At 41.1% G+C, this 17,895-nt stretch overlaps 1 protein-coding gene across 3 annotated transcripts in view; it reads left to right on the top strand.

Moving 5' to 3' along the window:
- Positions 1-17,895, top strand: part of SLC23A2 (solute carrier family 23 member 2) — a 142,427-nt gene that overhangs the window by 111,265 nt on the left and 13,267 nt on the right. For all 3 annotated transcript variants that reach the window (XM_070381241.1, XM_070381242.1, XM_070381240.1), the window contains 4 exons: positions 9,399-9,519; positions 10,176-10,332; positions 13,620-13,767; positions 14,890-14,995. In XM_070381241.1, the coding sequence (XP_070237342.1) occupies positions 9,399-9,519; positions 10,176-10,332; positions 13,620-13,767; positions 14,890-14,995 (532 nt within the window). The remainder of the gene's footprint in view (positions 1-9,398; positions 9,520-10,175; positions 10,333-13,619; positions 13,768-14,889; positions 14,996-17,895) is intronic.

Here is a 17,895-nt window from a genome sequence, read left to right as displayed (position 1 = left end):
CACATGAACCTGTAATGTGGACCTCTAAACTCAGACTTTCAGATCAAAGCCCTGACTTGCCTTGTCCATTTGCTGTTACACAAGACACCTCAAACTTTAAGAAAACTCCAACTTTTGACTCCCTCCTTGCCCATAAACCATTTCCTTCTGAGGCCATCCTCGCAGTAGCACAGCCACAGGTGCAGTGGTAGCACAGGTGCTTAAGCCAGAAGCCCTGCAGTGATCCTTTGTTCTTCACGTCCTCATTCACCATGCACGACCCATCATTCTCTCCTACCTCCAGAAAAAAATCCTGATTCTGTCCTTGGTCATCATTGCCACAACACTCAGCCATCACTTCCAAACTGGTCTCCGATTTATTTTTTTCTCCCTTCCTTTGCATTGTCAGTCCTATAAAATGCTTGATCATTATCTCTTCAAGACTTTCTCTTCTGTCCCCAATTCTTGCCGGATTCTAGAATCTTTTAGGTCTTCCTGTCATCACGATGTCTGAAACCTTGCCTGCTACTCTTTGGTGGTCTGTTTACATCTCAGGCTTGGCACTCCGGGCTGTTTTACTTTGTAATCTTGGGTGTTCATGGGAGATGATCTTGAATTATTTCACAGATACCCCCCTGCTTCCATCCCTGCTTGTCTCTCTTTTTCTGGAACTTCTAGGATGTTGGTCCTCCCAAAGTTGTCCTCTTACTTTCCTCTTCTTTCATCTCTTTGTTTTTTTCCTCTGTTCCTAGGAATTTTCCTCAGCTTTATCTGTGACTCCTTCTCTTGAGTTTTTTTTATTTCTGCTGTCTTGTTTTTTATTTTCCAGAGCTCTTCTATTGTGCTTGGATGTCAGCTCTGTGAGGGCAGGACCTCAGCTCTATAGTAATCACCATGACACTGCCAGTACTTGGCTCACTATCTGTTCAGAGCAGGGATCTTCAGTAAGAGCATTGTGAATAAGTTAGGGGAGGAGCGGGAGGTGTGACCACACCCTTGACTCTGGGAAGAAAAGTCGAGGATGTTGTGGAAGGACTTTCATTCCTAAAGGATGTGCTTTACTGGTTAAGCATTGAGTATATTACATCTCCAAGGAAGAGAGAATTCCTGTACCGTTTAATCTGTACTGGAGCTTTGAAAAAGAAGGGAAACTTCACAGTTTTATCTTAATGGCAAATTGTGACAGAGCTAATGCAGAAGGGAGATCCTGGATCAACTTTTTCCTTCCTAGGGTTGTATAAAACCCTAAGGAAGTATGTTCAGGTAGTAGCATCTAAAACTCAGTGTCTTAAAAGGCTCGATACAGTCTCTAAGATGCAAGTGTGTAGAAAACTTTCAGAAAAGGGCCTTACTATACAGCTCTGTACATACTTAATTTTTTTAAGTGCTGCACCTATAAACATATCTGAAAAGAATGTTCCTTGGAACATGGTTTGGGAAAATGCTGCTACAGATAATACAGTAAAAGGGCAATGTATTTGTCATTTCAGGAACTCAAGGATGATTAAATATTAGAAAATTTAATTTTATTAAAATCCACTATGTTTTTTTATTTAAAAAACATGGTGATGATTTTTAAAAATTGATCAACCTATGTTCCAACTGCAGACTGTTAGCAGTGATAAATATGATTTTTAAATGCCCCATACACCTTACTTGCGTCCTGAGAAACCTGTATGCAGGTCAAGAAGCAACATTTAAAACCGTACATGGAACAATGGATTGGTTCAAAATTGGGAAAGAAATACGTCAAGGCTGTAAATTGTCACTTTGCTTATTTAACTTATATGCAGAGTATATCATTCAAAATGCTGGGCTGGATGGCTCACAAGCTGTAATCAAGATTGTGGGAGAAATATCAGCAACCTCAGATATGCAGATGATACCACTCTACTGGCAGAAAGTGAAGAGAAACTAAAGAGCCTCTTGATGAGAGTGAAAGAGTGAAAAAGCAGACTTAAAACTCAACATTCAAAAAATTAAGATCATGGCATCTGATGCCATCACTTCATGGCAAATAGATGGGGGAAAAAGTGGAAGCAGTGACAGATTTTATTTTCTTGGACTCCAGTATTACTGTGGACGATGTCTGCCACCATAAAATTAAAAGATGCTTGCTTCATGGAAGAAAAGCTATAACAAACTTAGATGGCAGATTAAAAAGCAGAGACATCACTTTGCTGATAGAGTTCTGTATAGTCAAATCTATGGTTTTTCTAGTGGTCATGTATGAATGTGAGAGTTGGACCATAAAGAAAGCTGAGTACCGAAGAATTGATGCTTTTGAACTGGGGTGCTGGAGAAGACTTTTGTGAGCCTCTTGAACAGCAAGGAGATCAAACCAATCAATCCTAAAAGAAGTCAACCCTGAATATTCATTAGAAGGGCTGAAGCTGAAGCTCCAATACTTTGGCTACCTGATGCAAAGAACTGACTCATTGGAAAAGGCTCATGCCGGGAAAGATGGAGGGCAGGAGAAGGGGCTGACAGAGGATGAGATGGTTCGATGGCATCGTCGACTCAATGGACATGAGTTTGAGCAAATTCTGCCAGATACTGAAGGACAGGGAAACCTTGTGTGCTGTAGTCCCTGGGTTTGCAGAGAGTTGGACACGACTTAGTGACTGAACAACAACATACATTAATGGTGAAAAACTTAAATTAGACAGCCTATTGTAATCATAAACTGAGATAAGAATGTTTATTATCAGAATCATTTAAAGTTTTGAATGTGCTAGCCAGTAAATAAGACAAAGTAAAATAATATGGATCAATGCAGGAATAGGGAGAAGGGCTTGATGACTTGCCCTTAACGATAATTAAAGCACATTCTAGGACTTAATACTGTGATCTGGGACAGGGTAGACATTGATAGAGTAGAACATAAAGGATAGAAACATGGCCAATAAAAAAAATTAATACTTATACATGATGCTTGAAATCAGTGGAGAATGAACTGTGTAAAAAATAATTATTTGGGAAAAAGTTAGATTTCTGATTTATATCAAATTACATTTCAGTTGAATTAAAGACTCAAATGTAGAAAATAAAATCATGAAAGGGCTATAAGGAAACCTATATTAAATAGGCTAGATAAGGCAGATAGGAAAAGAGAAAGATTGGTTTTACCACTGATTAATTTAAAGCTCATATCAAAAACCATTGATAATAAATTTTAAGTGTATCTGAGAAAATACAGCAAACTCCATAAGAAAGGATAATGTTCCCAATTCATAGAATTTCACCAGTTAATTTAAAGGAGAGAGAGTCCTGGTAGAGTAATAAATGAAGGATGTAGTATGAACAACCACTTAACAAAAACATAATAATACAAATAACCAATCAGTGTTTAAAAAGGGCTATCTTCACTTGTTATCATTATGCATATTCACATGGAAGGGGACCCATTAGCAGTAGGAGTATTGGTGGTGGGTCACTGTGCTCCTAAGTCAACCAATAGATGTGGCCTTTAGAGACAGACTGTCTCTAAAGGAAGAGTCAATGTGGTGAATTACTACCTGCCATTTCTAACACTGTACATAAATTCTGAGTGGGAACTGTTTTTCCTGAAAATATTTTTCTGTTTACTTTTCTTATGGATAACTTAAAATCTATTCAAAAGTAGAATAGTTTAATAAATTGCCATGTACCATCACCAAACATTCCAGAAAAGTCTCATTTTACCTATATCCTCAAATTCGTTGAGATTCTTGGCATTTGGAGTTTAATAATCATTAAACAGAGAAATCTAAAGTAAAATAATAGTCCCTCCCATACACCCCATCCCTCAAAAAAATCTTCTCTTGAATAACTAACAATAATATAGTGTTTCTCCTTCCATATTTTGCATTATTGCAGAAATACAAACGTGTACATATACAGCTTTATCGTTGTTTTATAACTTTTCATCTCAATAATTTGTTGGGGTCACCTTCCCAAGACAATCTGTTTAAATCTATTTCATTCTTTCTACAGCTGCACAATGTAAGTAGTGTCAAATAGTCTATATTAAATTACTCCCAGGTGATGCAACAGTAAAGACTCCACCTGCCAATGTAGAAGATGGAGGTTTGATCCCTGGGTCAGGAAGATCCCCTGGAGGAAGAAATGGCAACCCACTCCAGTATTCCTGCCTGGGAAATCCCATGGACAGAGGAACCTGACAGGCTATAGTCCATAGGGTCACAAAGAGTCAGACATGACTGAGCACACACACGCACACAAGCCATTTCCCAGTTGATACACAAGCATGTTATTTAAAATATTTCCTGTTGCAAACAATGCTGAAATACCTTTTTTCATGTTAAAGAATGAATATTAAAATGATGATAGTGTTTTTAAATTGATGAAATTGGTAGGGATTTAAAAGAATAAAGGGCTTCCCTGATAGCTCAGTTGGTAAAGAATCCACCTGCAATGCAGGAGACTCCAGTTTGATTCCTGGGTTGGGAAGATCCCCTGGAGAAGGGATAGGCTACCCACTCCAGTATTCTTGGGCTTCCCCTTGTTTGAGGTGGTAAGGAATCTGCCTGCAATGCAGGAGACCTGGGTTTGATCCCTGGGTTGGGAAGACCCCCTGGAGAAGGGAATGGCTACCCACTCCAGTATTCTGGCCTGGAGAATTCCATGGACTGTATAATCCATGGGGTCACAAAGATTCAGACATGACTGAGCAGTTTTCACTTTCACTTTTAAAAGTATAAACCCCCCTGCTACAGTGAATAGGAAATGGATATTTAAAAAAATTTATTTCACAGAAGTGTAGTTTATTTACAGTTTTGTGTTAATTTCTAATGTATAGCAGTGATTCCGTTATCCATATATATGTGTGTGTATATATACACACACACACATTTTTCATTATGGTTTATCACAGGATATTGAATATAGTTTCCTGTGCTATACATTAGGACCTTGTTTTCTCGTTTGGTTCTGGTTTTTTCTGGCCAGGCCATGTAGCATATGGGATCTTAGTTCCCCAGCCAGGGATTGAACACATGTCCCCTGCAGTAGAAGCATGGAGTCTTAACCATTAGACTGCTAAGGAAGTCCCATGACCTTGTTGTTTATCCATTCTATATATAATATTTTGCATCTGCTAATCCCCAAATCCCAGTCCATCCCTCCCTTACACCACCTTGACAACTACAAATCTATTCTCTGTGTCTGTGAAGCTATTTTATAGATAAGTTCATTTGTGTCATATTTTAGATTCCAGATGTAAGTGATAATGGTATTGTCTTTCTCCTGACTTATTTTACTTAGTATGATAACCTGTAGAGCCATCCACGTTGCTGTGAATGGCATTGTTTCATTCTTTTTTATGGCTGAGTAGTAGTCCATTGTGTGTGTGTGTGTGTGTGTGTGTGTGTGTCTGTGTGTCTGTCTGTCACATCATTTTTTTTTAGTATAGGTTATTTTAATTTTGGGCTTCCCTTGTAGCTTACTCGGTAAAGAGTCTGCCTGCAATGCAGGAGACTTGGGTTTAGTCCCTGGGTCAGGAAGATCCCCTGGAGGAGGAAATGGCAAACCACTCCAGTATCATTGCCTGGAGAACCCCATGGACAGAGGAGCCTGGCAGGCTACAGTCCATGGGGTCGCAAAGAGTCGAACAATACTGAGCAAATTTCACTCGATTTTAATTTTCATTGAAGTCTAGTTGATTAGTTTCTATACCACATCCTCTTTGTCCATTCACCTGTTAATGGACATTTAAGTTGTTTCCGTTTCTTGGCTATTGTAAATAGTGCTGCAGTGAACATTGGGGTGCACGTATCTTTTTAAATTTCTCCAGACATGTGCTCGTGAATGGGATTGCAGGATCATATAGCAACTCTATTTTTAGTTTTTTGGGGAACCTCTATACTGTTTTCCATAGTGACTGTGCCAGTTTACATTCTCACTAACAGTGTGGAGAGCTCTCTACACCCTCTCCAGCATTTGTAGAACTTTTTCGGTCTGATCTTCAGATATATTATTTCTGGACTTCTTAATGATGGCCATTCTGACCAGTGTAAGATAATACCTCATTGTAGTTTTGATTTGCATTGCTCTAATAAGTAGTGATGTTGAGTATCTTTTCATATGCCTGTTGGTCATCTGTATATGTTCTTTGGAGAAATGTCTATTTAGGCTCTCTGCCCATTTTCCAGTTGGGTTTTTTGTTGTTGTTGAGATATATGAGCTGTTTGTATATTTTGGAAATTAAGCCTTTGCTGATCACATTAGCACATGGACATTCTTGGTCTCTGAATGTGATTGTAAATTCACCCAACGTTTCTGTATGTATTTAATATTTAGCGGTTTGTATCAAAGCACTTTTCAGTAAGGTATTCATTGTTTGACAGATCTATTCTAGTCCTGGGAACTTGTCATAAGCAGATATTCACACTGGTGCCAGGGAAAGATGATTCATTGCAGTTATGTTGCTCCCAATGTCATACTTTAGGGACGTGTTTAAATAAGATGTGGTATGGTACAGCCACTAGATGGAATGCTGAGCAGCCACTAAGATGCTGATGGAGGTTGCCATCTCTTGAGGTCAGGCCTTAACTGGGGCTGCAGGGTAGTTGGGAAGCAGCATGTAAAATATGATTGATTCCTTTTGGGGCCAGTTGATGACCTGTTTGTGCTCCAAGGGCAAGGATGACATCAGATAGTCCTGTTTCTCTTTCTAATCCCAGTGCCTGGGACCCAATAACATGCTCTAAAAGCCCTGGGATTCAGTAGACCAGAGTGCTGCATCCTTGTCATCCAATATGAGATGATGAGCAGTCTTCAAGATTTTGAGTCTTTCTTTTCACTTATCTGCCTTTTATAGTTTTTCTACATTTTAGTATGTATTGCTTGCATAATATAGGTAAAGTTAAAACAAAGGTAGACAGATAAGCAGAATGTCACATGAGATGGAAATCCTGGTGTGGTGGACAGAACTGTGGGCTGAGCATCAAGTCTCAGATCCTGTCTCTTCTGTGCTGGGCCAAGTCTTGTGAACTCTGACACAGCATCCAGTGCTGAGCCTCTGCTCTTGCCTTTCTGCAATGGGGCTGCTGCCCTACCTGTCCCACAGGTGTATTCAAGGATTAAAATTAAAACAGAAGAATCCTGCTCAGTTCACTTTTCAATTTCAGTTGCCAGATTTGAACCTGAAGTGTGGGTGTCCTTCCTTGGACTCTGTTATGTGTCCCCTTTCCCTTTTTAAACGTGCTTTGAAAAGTGGACACCGTAACTGTCAGATGTAACTGTCAGGTGACATGTCACCTGCACTAATAATAACAGTAATAACAGATACCAGGCTTTTTGGATCTTAGTATATAATTGGAAGTAAATCAGTAACGTTTTTTAAGATGTGAAAAATTTATGTTGATCTAAGTTTAAAATACACCTCTTTTCGTTTCCTTCATTGTCATACTGGTTTTTGTTAAACATCACCCATTCATGGGGGAGTTGGAATAACTCGGGCACCATGTATGTCTTCATCCTTGAACTGGTACTGATCTGATGACTTTGTGGTGGCACCAGGTCAGTGAAGTGCCTGCATAGGTGAGGAAATGGTAGAGTGGCAGCCAGCTGCAATCCACACCTCATTTGGAGTGTGACTGTGAAGCGGCACTTAACTGGCTGTCAATGGAACTGATAATTCCATTTCAGCAATTAGAACTGTTCCCAGGAACAGTTAAGCTTAACTTTGAGAATCCTCTCTTCCTGTCAACTCTAAGGTAATAAGAGAAAGAATGAGTCCCTACAGGTGATGAGACATATTATGGTATACCTTCATTGTTTCAATATGGGAAGCTATCCCACACCTGCCATACATGGGGCACCAGACACGTGAGGATGTGTTGGGTTCTGCTCCAGGGGGTCACTGGACCACCTGCTTCCTACAGCATTCAGCATAGCTGGATCAAGAGTATAGGACTTGTTACACATAAACTTTTGAGTCCGCCCAGACATCCCTGCCCTCACAATGTGGCAGCATAGTTCAGAGCCCAGGCTGTAGAGCTAGACCCCTGGCCAACATAGCTGCATGATCTTGGACTGCTGGCTTTGTCTGTCTGTAAAGTAAATGATTATAGAAGCTACTGTGGAAGAGTAGGCTAATGGGCGGGAAGACCAGTGCATAATGTCTTGAGACAGAAATCTCTCAGGAATATTGTTTATATATGAATATATTTCATGGGCTTCCCGGGTAGCTCAGCTGGTAAAAAATCCACCTGCAATGCAGAAGACCACAGTTCAGTTCCTGAATCAGGAAGTTCACCTGGAGAAGGGATAGTTAGCTACCCACTCCAGTATTCTTGGGTTTCCCTGGTGGCTCAGATGGTAAAGAATCTGCCTGCATTGCAGGAGACCTGGGTTCGATCTCTGAATTGGGAAGATCCCCTGGAGGAGAGCATGGCAACCCACTCCAGTATTCATGCCTGGAGAATCCTTGTGGAGGGAGGAACAGGAACATGGCAGGCTACAGTCCATGGGGTCACAAAGAGTCAGACACAACTGAGCGACTAAGCACACATGCACATATATACGTATACATATATATAATTTTTAAAAATTTATTTTTGGCTGTGCTAGGTCTTTGTTGCTGCTTGGGCTTTTCTCTAGTTGTTGCAAGCAGGGGCTATTCTAGTTGCAATGTATGGGCTTCTTATTGAGGTGGTTTCTCTTGTTGCAGAGCACAGGCTTCAGTAGTTGAGGCTCCTGGGCTCTAGAGCACAGGCTCAGTAATTGCGGCACATGGGTTTAGTTGCGTTGTTGCGTGTGGGATCTTCTTGGATCAGGGATCGAACCCATGTCTCCTGCATTGACAGGCAGAGTCTTTATCACTGAGCCACGCTAGGGAAGCCCAGGAATATTATTATTAATATTGAATGCTATTGTATATAGCTTTCTTAAATATTTAAGTTTAGTTTTTTCTTTTTAAAAGTAATTTATGTTCCTTCCAAGTAAATCAGAACATACAGAAAAATGGGGACTAAACCAATCCTTGTGAGCATCTGGATCATGTCCTTCTTACCTGTTTGCGTTCATGCATGTGTATACACATGCACTCTTGTGTGGTAGTTGCTTGTTTTTTAGTTAATTCGTAGTTATAATTTTGTATTGTTGTATCTGGCATCTTGTCTTTTTCTCACATAGCGTGAACTTTTCCTATCAGTATGTACATTCTTCAGTTTTTCTTCATCTCCTAAGGGATATTTAGCTGAAGCATTTACATGACAATCTCATTTCCATATTTGGAAATGTTAAGATGTAAAAATGACATTTCCAAAAGACATTTCCCAAATAATAGAGGAATAGCAGCTTTCTAGAGAAATGAATTGAACACATGTGGTCAATTTTGTCATTGAAACTTTGAGTATTATTTTTAACGTAGATGTAACAGCCTTTAACCTAGTTCATTTTCTTTCTCTCCTCAGGACTATTTTCCTAGTATTACTATTTTCTCAATATGCCAGAAATGTTAAATTTCCTCTCCCAATTTACAAATCCAAGAAAGGATGGACTGCATATAAGTTACAGCTTTTCAAAATGTTCCCTGTGAGTAATTACCTTTTTTTTTTTTTTTTTGACACTATTGCATTTGGTTCATATGTAAAAAGTTTATAATGAGAAGAGGGGGTTAGGCATGTTGTCCTGAGGGACCATGTCTGTGTGATGATCTCAGACTTCTAATGACCATCATGGACCTAAATTTTAGAAGTGGTAGAAGTTTCCAGTCCTGGAGTCCTTTTCAGTTCAGTCACTCAGTTGTGTCTGACTCTTTGCAACCCCATGGACTGCAGCACGCCAGGCTTCCTTGTCCATCACCAACTCCCAGAGCTTGCTCAAACTCATGTCCATCAAGTTGGCAATGCCATCCAAGAGACCATGGAGTCTTTTTAACAGTATGTAAGAGGACATTGATTCTCCTTGGAGCTGAGGGAGGTCTGACTCCACGTGGCCTTTTCAGGCCCATTGTCCATTATTCTTATTTTACTAGCCAGTTTCAAACTAAATAACTTTACTATATGAAACTACTGTCTCTAAATGTGATTCCATTCAAGGAATAGGTTTTACACAGATCCTTTATATGTTTTTTTCTGCAAAGTACTGATGGGCTCTGAGATATAATAATCCCATTGCAGGAAGGCATGTTTTGCTAGCAACTACCAGTTCTGTTGGCCTGACAGAGCTTTTTCCTTTGACCACTTCAGATCATCCTGGCCATCCTTGTATCCTGGCTACTCTGCTTCATCTTCACAGTGACAGATGTCTTCCCTCCTGACAGCACGAAGTATGGCTTCTATGCTCGAACTGATGCCAGGCAGGGTGTGCTTCTGGTAGCCCCGTGGTTTAAGGTCCCATACCCATGTAAGTATTCTGGTGGTCATGAGTGGTCAGGAGCTCACACGGGTCCAACCTAGAGGAGTTGGGAGTTGGCAGGAAGCTCTGCAACACCAAAGGTCTTCTTTGTTGCAGAGCATGCCCCGAAAGTCGTACCATTCTGGCCTTCAGAGGATTAGATTAGCAGAGAAGGGAGGCAGGAGGCTCTGTTTCCAGAGGACTGTAGAGACTAACCAGCTCTCTTCTCAGTTGTACTAGTTGATTCTTTTGGTTCCATTAGGACAAAATCTCAGGCTCAAGGAGCCTCTTGCCAGATTTGAGCTCTAATGGCCAGGATTTGAGGTCAGCTGCTTAGAAAGGCAAGTATAGAGCTGCACAGTACCCAAACCACCGAAATGAACAGACTTGAGTAGGAGGGGCCTGAAGATTAGTAGACTGCTCAAGCCTGGTGGAATTTGTATAATCTTTCAATAGGTAGCCATAATCATTCTTTTTTTTTTTTTTTTGGTCACAGCTGTCAGGTAAACTAATATTCACAAACAGACAATGGATCTTAAGTTATAATTTCATTGTTGGGTAACTCTTGGCCAGGTGGCAGGGGTGTATGAACCCCAGCTGTGAGGTGTCACTTGGATTCATGTGTAGCATTTTCTGGACCCTAGCCCCAGAAGCGTTTTGTGTGAACCCAGTGATTATTACATACTTGTTGTAATGTGAAGACTGTTCCCAGCATTTAAGGTTTTTGTTAGAATAAGGCCTGAGCTTAGTCAGATTGTTTCAGTTTACACCCCTATCCAATTGTCACATTTTCATATTTTCTGACAATGAGGAAAAGCCAAAAATATTAAGATTGGGTCAAAGATAAATGTTCTAAGCATGTTAAACGATAGTGATTCTGGAAGTTGTTCGTCCTGGTCTTAACACATTTACAAACACTGTAAAAAGTTTAGTCTTTCTAAAGCATTCTGAATCTCATCAGATTATATGGTTTAAGTATGTATTTATGTATGCCTGTCCCCTCCATACAAGGTTCATAAACATACATGTAATCTGAGATAAAATGAGATTAAAAGTCTGTTGATGAGGGAGTCAGTTGAAGCCATGGGAAGGCAGGTAGCCCCCACAGCACATATGGGTGGTCCTCTCTGCCTATACATGTGGCTCCCAAGATGAGCACAAATATTAATAGAAACACAGAGCGGGCTGTCCCAGAGAAGCAGCTGTGCGTGTGTTGAGAGATGAGACTTTGCTCAGGGACCATGGGGCCTGTGCACAGGGAGGCATAACCAAGTGGGCAGGTCCTTAACATTATGATTGCAGAGGGTGCTGTCTGGTTTCTTTTCACAACAGCCCTTGAGTGCTACCAGCTCCTCTATTGCCAGAGCTTCCCTAGATAAAGAGCTGTTCCCTGAGCCAGAAGGGTGTAGTCTTATGTACTTCCTAATCCAGAGATAAGTTTTCATGTATCTTAATCCAGAGACAAGTTTTTATATATCTAGACCAGTGGTTCTTAGTCTTTAGTATGCTAGGAATTACTTGGACTGGTTGTTAAAATACAGATTTCACATCCAAAATGTCAAAAGTGCCAGGCTGAGAAACCCTGCTATCAAGTAACAAACTAAAAGTTCTAGATGAAAAGAAAGATGAAGTAACAGGCTTAAATAGAAGGCTGGAGGCCAACAGGTTTAAATTTTAAATAAATAATCTGAAGGAAAAGGGGTCAAAAATTAAGATTATAAATTTTAAATGTTGAAGTAAATAGGATAAAGATTTTAAAAATCTTGCTGAGGATTTCAGGCAAAGTGTGGGGGATAAGAAAGCAATTAAAGTAAAAAGTCTGAGAAAATAAAAGGCAATTTCTGATAAATAATAAATGGCAAAATAAAATAAGACTCCCATCCCAAAATCTAGACACATAAATGAAACCATATTGCTGCCTTAGTAAAGAAAACTGTATCAAAGGTTATTTAGAAAACACAAAATGTTGCTTGATAAAGAAATCATCTGCATGAGAAGAATCCATTCCAAACTAGTCCAGGGACGAGATGTTGACCAAACCAGTTGCTGGTGGGTCTGGACCTTGAACCCCTGAATATAAACTGCCTCAACATCCCCTGGTCAGCTCCCATGGGGCAAAGTGAGCTCCAGGAAGGAAAAGTTCTGTCCATACACACACACAAGGGATATTCTGTACATCTTACTTTATGTGTTATCTTTCCCCTCCTAAACTTGGGGTTGCTCCATCACCCAGGAGCCAGAGGCCAAGCCCCTCCAGGAGGTTGGTTAAGGCCTTCCAAGCCCACCTGCCCCAGGCCTCCTCTGGTGAGCAGCAGCCTATTTCTCCCCGGCTCTGTCCATCCACTGATTGCCCCTCCAGAACGCCTTCTCCGCTCTGTGTGCTGCTTTCCAGACTCTTCTTCAACAGAGACTGTGGCACTTCCTGACTTCCTAACTGGTACTGATTGCGACATCCAACCATTGCACTGTTGAAATCTTTTAGGTATATTGTTGGCCCCTGCACAAGACATTCTACACATTTCTCTTCATGTACTTTCTACTGAGTAGCTCTGTAATAACTAATGGTTCAGGGAAAGAAAGTCTAGGTACTTCACAAAGAAGTCTATTCATTTTAGCAGTGAAGGTTCCTCATGCTGTTTTTATTAAAGAAGATCAGTGGTTTTCAGTGTCCAAATAGATACACTTTTAAATCCGGATACTCAAAATGAATCTACCTGGGGTCTTTGCTTTGCTTTCTTAAAGGAAACTCTTTAGTTTTCTGTAACATGATGTACTTTTAAAAAAGTGCTGGTATTATACTAGAAAAGGGTTGTCTATACTTTGTGCCATGCTCGACTGTTGGCATTTAAATTTACGTGATGACTTTTCACTGCTTTTCCATTTGATGCCTCCCTCTGGACAGGAGCACTGTTTTGTACCATGCTTTGCACAGCAGGGCTAAACATTCTCTGCATACAAATACCCATCCCAACACAGCAGGCTGTGTTAAATTCTAATTTAGCAGACACTGAGTGTGGCTTTGAAGCAAGAAAGAGGAGCACCCGCCTCTTCCAGTCAAACAATTTCTTTTAAATAAAGCAGATCAATCCTGATTATTACTGTTTTCATTCAACTCAGGAACTATTCCCAGGCATTTTGCACTGATGACTTATGTGTAAAAATAGTTACCATGAGCTTTAAAAATCTGAGTGGTTCTTATAGAGTCCTGACATACTGAATGACTCAATATCCTGATAACTTTCGCCTGCCCCTCTAAGAAAGTTTATGAGGCTTTCATGCTTGTTTTTCTTCCTTAGTTCAGTGGGGACTGCCCACTGTCTCTGCAGCTGGTGTCATCGGCATGCTCAGTGCGGTTGTTGCCAGTATTATCGAGTCTATCGGGGACTACTATGCCTGTGCAAGGTTGTCCTGTGCCCCATCACCTCCCATCCATGCAATAAACAGGTGGGTTCCTGAGAAAATGAACTCTTCACTGGGCCCAGTGCCTTATACTTTGCTCTTTGGTTTGGACAGTCAAGAGTTTCAACATGAAGTAGCCAAGCATCAGGGCTCTTTATTGGCTGTTTGTTTTGAATAAGTAACTGCCCCTGTTTTGCTCTCATTTTCCACATCCAAATAATATAGAGCAGAATTCCCACCCTTCTTTCTCATGGTGACAATCGTATAAGACATTCTCTGTGAGATCTCGCCAGACCTTAAACTCAGCAAAACAAGTGCCAGACACTGCCATTGTTCTTTGCTTGGTTTGGGATCATGGATGTATTGTCCCCTTTGATTTCTTGTTTTCCCTACTGTTCATTTCACAGTTACAATTCATATAGAGAGAGACAAGAGCAGAAATAAATGAAGTCTATAAAATCTAGAGGTTTATGAGCTGTGAAGTTTATATTCTCAGTAGATATAGTCTTCAGTTTCTCAATGCTGGGGTTAAATTGGGCTGTATAGAAGCTGTAAAGAAAATAAAGTAGCCCAGATCATCCCACCTTTCCCAGCCAGCTGCCACCCTTCCAGAAGGAATTGTGTGTGATGAGAACGAAAGGGCTGATACCTCTGCATCTTTTGCATTGCTTCTGTTGGTGTTTGGAGCCCTAGCTTTTCCATTTTTCTCTAATGGAGCTAGTGCGTATGAATAAATTATTTATATATTGGCTCTTTTGAAAGTTCCAACATTTATAAAATCACAAAGCATTTTCTTTCTGATAAAACTGTATTAATAAGAAAGGAGTCAAATCTATGGATGACCTATGTTGTCTTAGATTACCACAAATGATTATTTTCTGGCAAAAATATTTTAATTTGGAATAATTTTTCAACACTTGCATCTAATGTGTGATTCAGAGATGTGCTTCTGAAAGCACATCTTTCATTTCTCCATGAATGAGCATGGAGAACCCTGTTAAAATGTGCATCTTCAGGCCTGGGATTCTGCATTGTTAACCCCTCCTGGGGAGAGTAGAGGCTACAGGTCTGTGGACCCTGCCTTTGGGTCATAACCATTTAGACTATTTCAGAGTGTTTCTCCCATTGAATTAATATTTTTCTTTACTCCATTCCTTTACATTTTAGGGGGATTTTCGTGGAGGGTCTCTCCTGTGTTCTCGATGGCATTTTTGGAACTGGGAATGGCTCTACTTCATCCAGTCCCAACATTGGAGTTTTGGGAATTACTAAGGTACAGATATTTTTATAATTAAATGGTTGGGCCTCTAAATGTTGATCCGTTTTGTTGATTGGTCTGGCCACTGTGAGTTCCGAAATGATGGCCTCCAATTCTGAGATTATCTTCTTCCCCATCTCTTTTTGATTCATTGATGAGTTTTTGGAATGCTGATAGAGGTCTCTTTCCCCTTGACTGGCCTGGGTAGGCAGGCATTCAGGTGCTATTTCTTCATGCATTCTACAAATTTTTATTAAGCACTGACCCTTTGTGAGGCCACTATTCTAGGCACTTGGGATACATCAGTGAATGAAAAAGAAAAATATTTCCATCATTTATGGAGTTTACATTCTATCAGAGGAAGACAAGCAATAAATAGTAAGCATAATAAGTATGACAGAAATATGGGGCAAAATGGGGGGATCAGAGGGGTAAGTTAGGGTGATCAGGCTAAGCCTCACTGAGAAGGTGACCTTGAGCAAAGGCCTGACAGAACTGAGGGAGGGAACTGTGCAGGTACCTAGGGAAGGGGCTTTCAGACAGGGGGCAGAGTGCTATCACAGAACCACCCTGGTATGCTGCAGCTCAGCAAGGAGGCCAGTGGGGCAGGAGCAGAGATGGGAGTGGGGGTCATTGGGTAAGAGCAGATGAGGTTCTTGAGGTAACTGAGGACCAGGTCATGTAGGCCTTAAAGGCTGCCAAAGCCTAAGTGGAAGTAGTCAGAGAGTCCCGCCGGGTGTGAGTCCATCTGGTTTTGTTTTGGGTGTTTTTTTTTTAGAATTACTATGGCTGCTATGATGAAAGTAGACGACTGGGGTCTGGGAAGAGGGTGGAAACAGGAGACCAGTTAGGAGATGGCACTAATTCTAGATTAGAAATTGCATTCTATCTCTGTGCTTAGTTGCTCAGTCATGTCTGACTCTTTGCGACCCCTTAGACTGCAGCCCGCCAGTCTCCTCTGTCCATGGGAATACTCCAGGCAAAAATACTGGAGTGGGTTGCCATGCCCTCCTCCAGGGGATATTCCGAACCTAGGGATCAAACCCAGGCAGGTTGCAGGCAGATTCTTTACTGTGTGAGCCATCAGGGAAGCCCGAGAATACTGGAGCGGGTAGCCTATCCCTTCTCCAGGGAAACTTCCCGACCCAGGAATTGAACCAGGGTCTCCTGCATTGCAAGCAGATTCTTTACCAGCTGAGCTACCAGGGAAGCCCCAGAAATTGCTTTACCCATTACAAATAAATCAATCTTACAGTAAAGAATTAATGAAGTTTTCAAACTGTAGCAGCATCATTCTCTTTCAGATGAAATCTGTTGTGGAGTTAGTGAACACAACAAGCCATAGCAAGTCACTCAGGTTGAAGCGGTACCTGGTCTGAAGTCCTCCCCACTTGTCTTTCCCCCTAACCCCACTCCAAGTATACATACCATAATCTAGCTTCAGGAACAAGGAGGCTGCTTCTCGGCCTTTCAGATTTATTAGGAAATAAATTTTATATCCCAGTTGCTTTGGGCCAATGCTTGCTGTTAGCCCAGGGTGTTGAGGAATGCAGCTCGGCCCTGGCCATTGTATGCTGCGCAGCTAGACACGGTTAGAACTGGTTCAGCATCATCCAAGATGGACTGCATGGGTCAGAGGTCTCCCTCTCCTCAACCTTGTATCTTGAGAACTTGGGGGTGAGTTGGAGCATTCTGGAATCATTTGACCTCTTTAAAATTAGAAATCTTCCTCCAGCTCTTTGCACTATTCTATAATCAGGAAAAAGAAACCAGATACTTGGTTTGGGTAATTTTAACTGCAAATCCAGGTCAGAGGGAGTGGAGCATACATTGTACAAGCCTGACTTGCTGGTTGGTTTTTCTGTAAATTGGCCAGGCCATCACAGAGCTCAACCTTAGGTGTGCCAGTGGCCACGCTGGCTGCCTGTCTCTCCTTGTGCATGACATGTGAGGGCTGCCTGATGGGCATTTCCTTCCAGGATCCCTGGGTCCTATTGCTGCAGATACTGAGCACACAGAGCTAAGGAGAGGGTCAAATGGGCACCAAATGGGGTGTAAGCCATTAACTCTCTAGCAAGTTTGCTGCCATGAACCTGTAGACCTGTAACTAATCCAAAATAACATAATGGTAAAATTATTATAGATGGAGGGACTCTTGGGGAAACAGTTTAATAAGCTAGCTCTCTTTCTGCACCTCTTTAAAATACATCACAGATAATTTAACTAGAGTCACTATAGGGAGTAAGTAGTGCTGTCATTAGGGTTCCTTCTAAAACATTACTGAGATGGTTTGAGAAATAATTACCTTTATTATAATTTAGATGGTGCTGGCTTATTCTGAAAAGGCACCCTGCCAGCATTTTTTAATTGAGCCAATTGATCTTCTCTCTGAATTCCTTTGGAGCCACTTCCCCTAGCAGAGGCCTTATCAATTTGAGGGAGTTGGCTCCATTACTCTTACTCACAAGGGGCTATAATTGAGACATCTATACAAATGCCTTGGGGTTGGGAAGTAGGACTAGCACCAGAAACTTCTCTGTGGCCTAAACCATGTGGCTAATGGGAGATCCCTGCCCAGGAAAAAGGAAGCAAAAGTTTTAAGGCTGTATCCTGCCTTTTATCCAGCTGAAGGGCTTGGAACAGTTGCTTTTCTGATAAGAACTCATATGTGAAATCTAGCAGTTCTAGATCTATGTCTATGTTGTACAGTATGGTAGTCAGTAGCCACATGTGGCTGGTGGATGCCAAAGGAAAGCACAGGTACAGAACATTTCCATCATTGTGTGAAATTCTTTCAGACAGCATTAGTCTGGACCATTGTACCAGTCTTCCAGAACATATAGAAAGAGGGTGATCTGTGGCTCTTTCTGAGGATCTGTCTCCATTTCCTGGCAACTCTACTATTTACTGTCCTT

Source organism: Bos mutus, chromosome 13, assembly GCF_027580195.1.
Source record: "Bos mutus isolate GX-2022 chromosome 13, NWIPB_WYAK_1.1, whole genome shotgun sequence".
NCBI lineage: Eukaryota > Metazoa > Chordata > Mammalia > Artiodactyla > Bovidae > Bos > Bos mutus.
The sequence above is the reverse complement of the archived record's forward strand: the minus strand, read 5'-3'. Positions and strand labels throughout refer to the sequence as shown.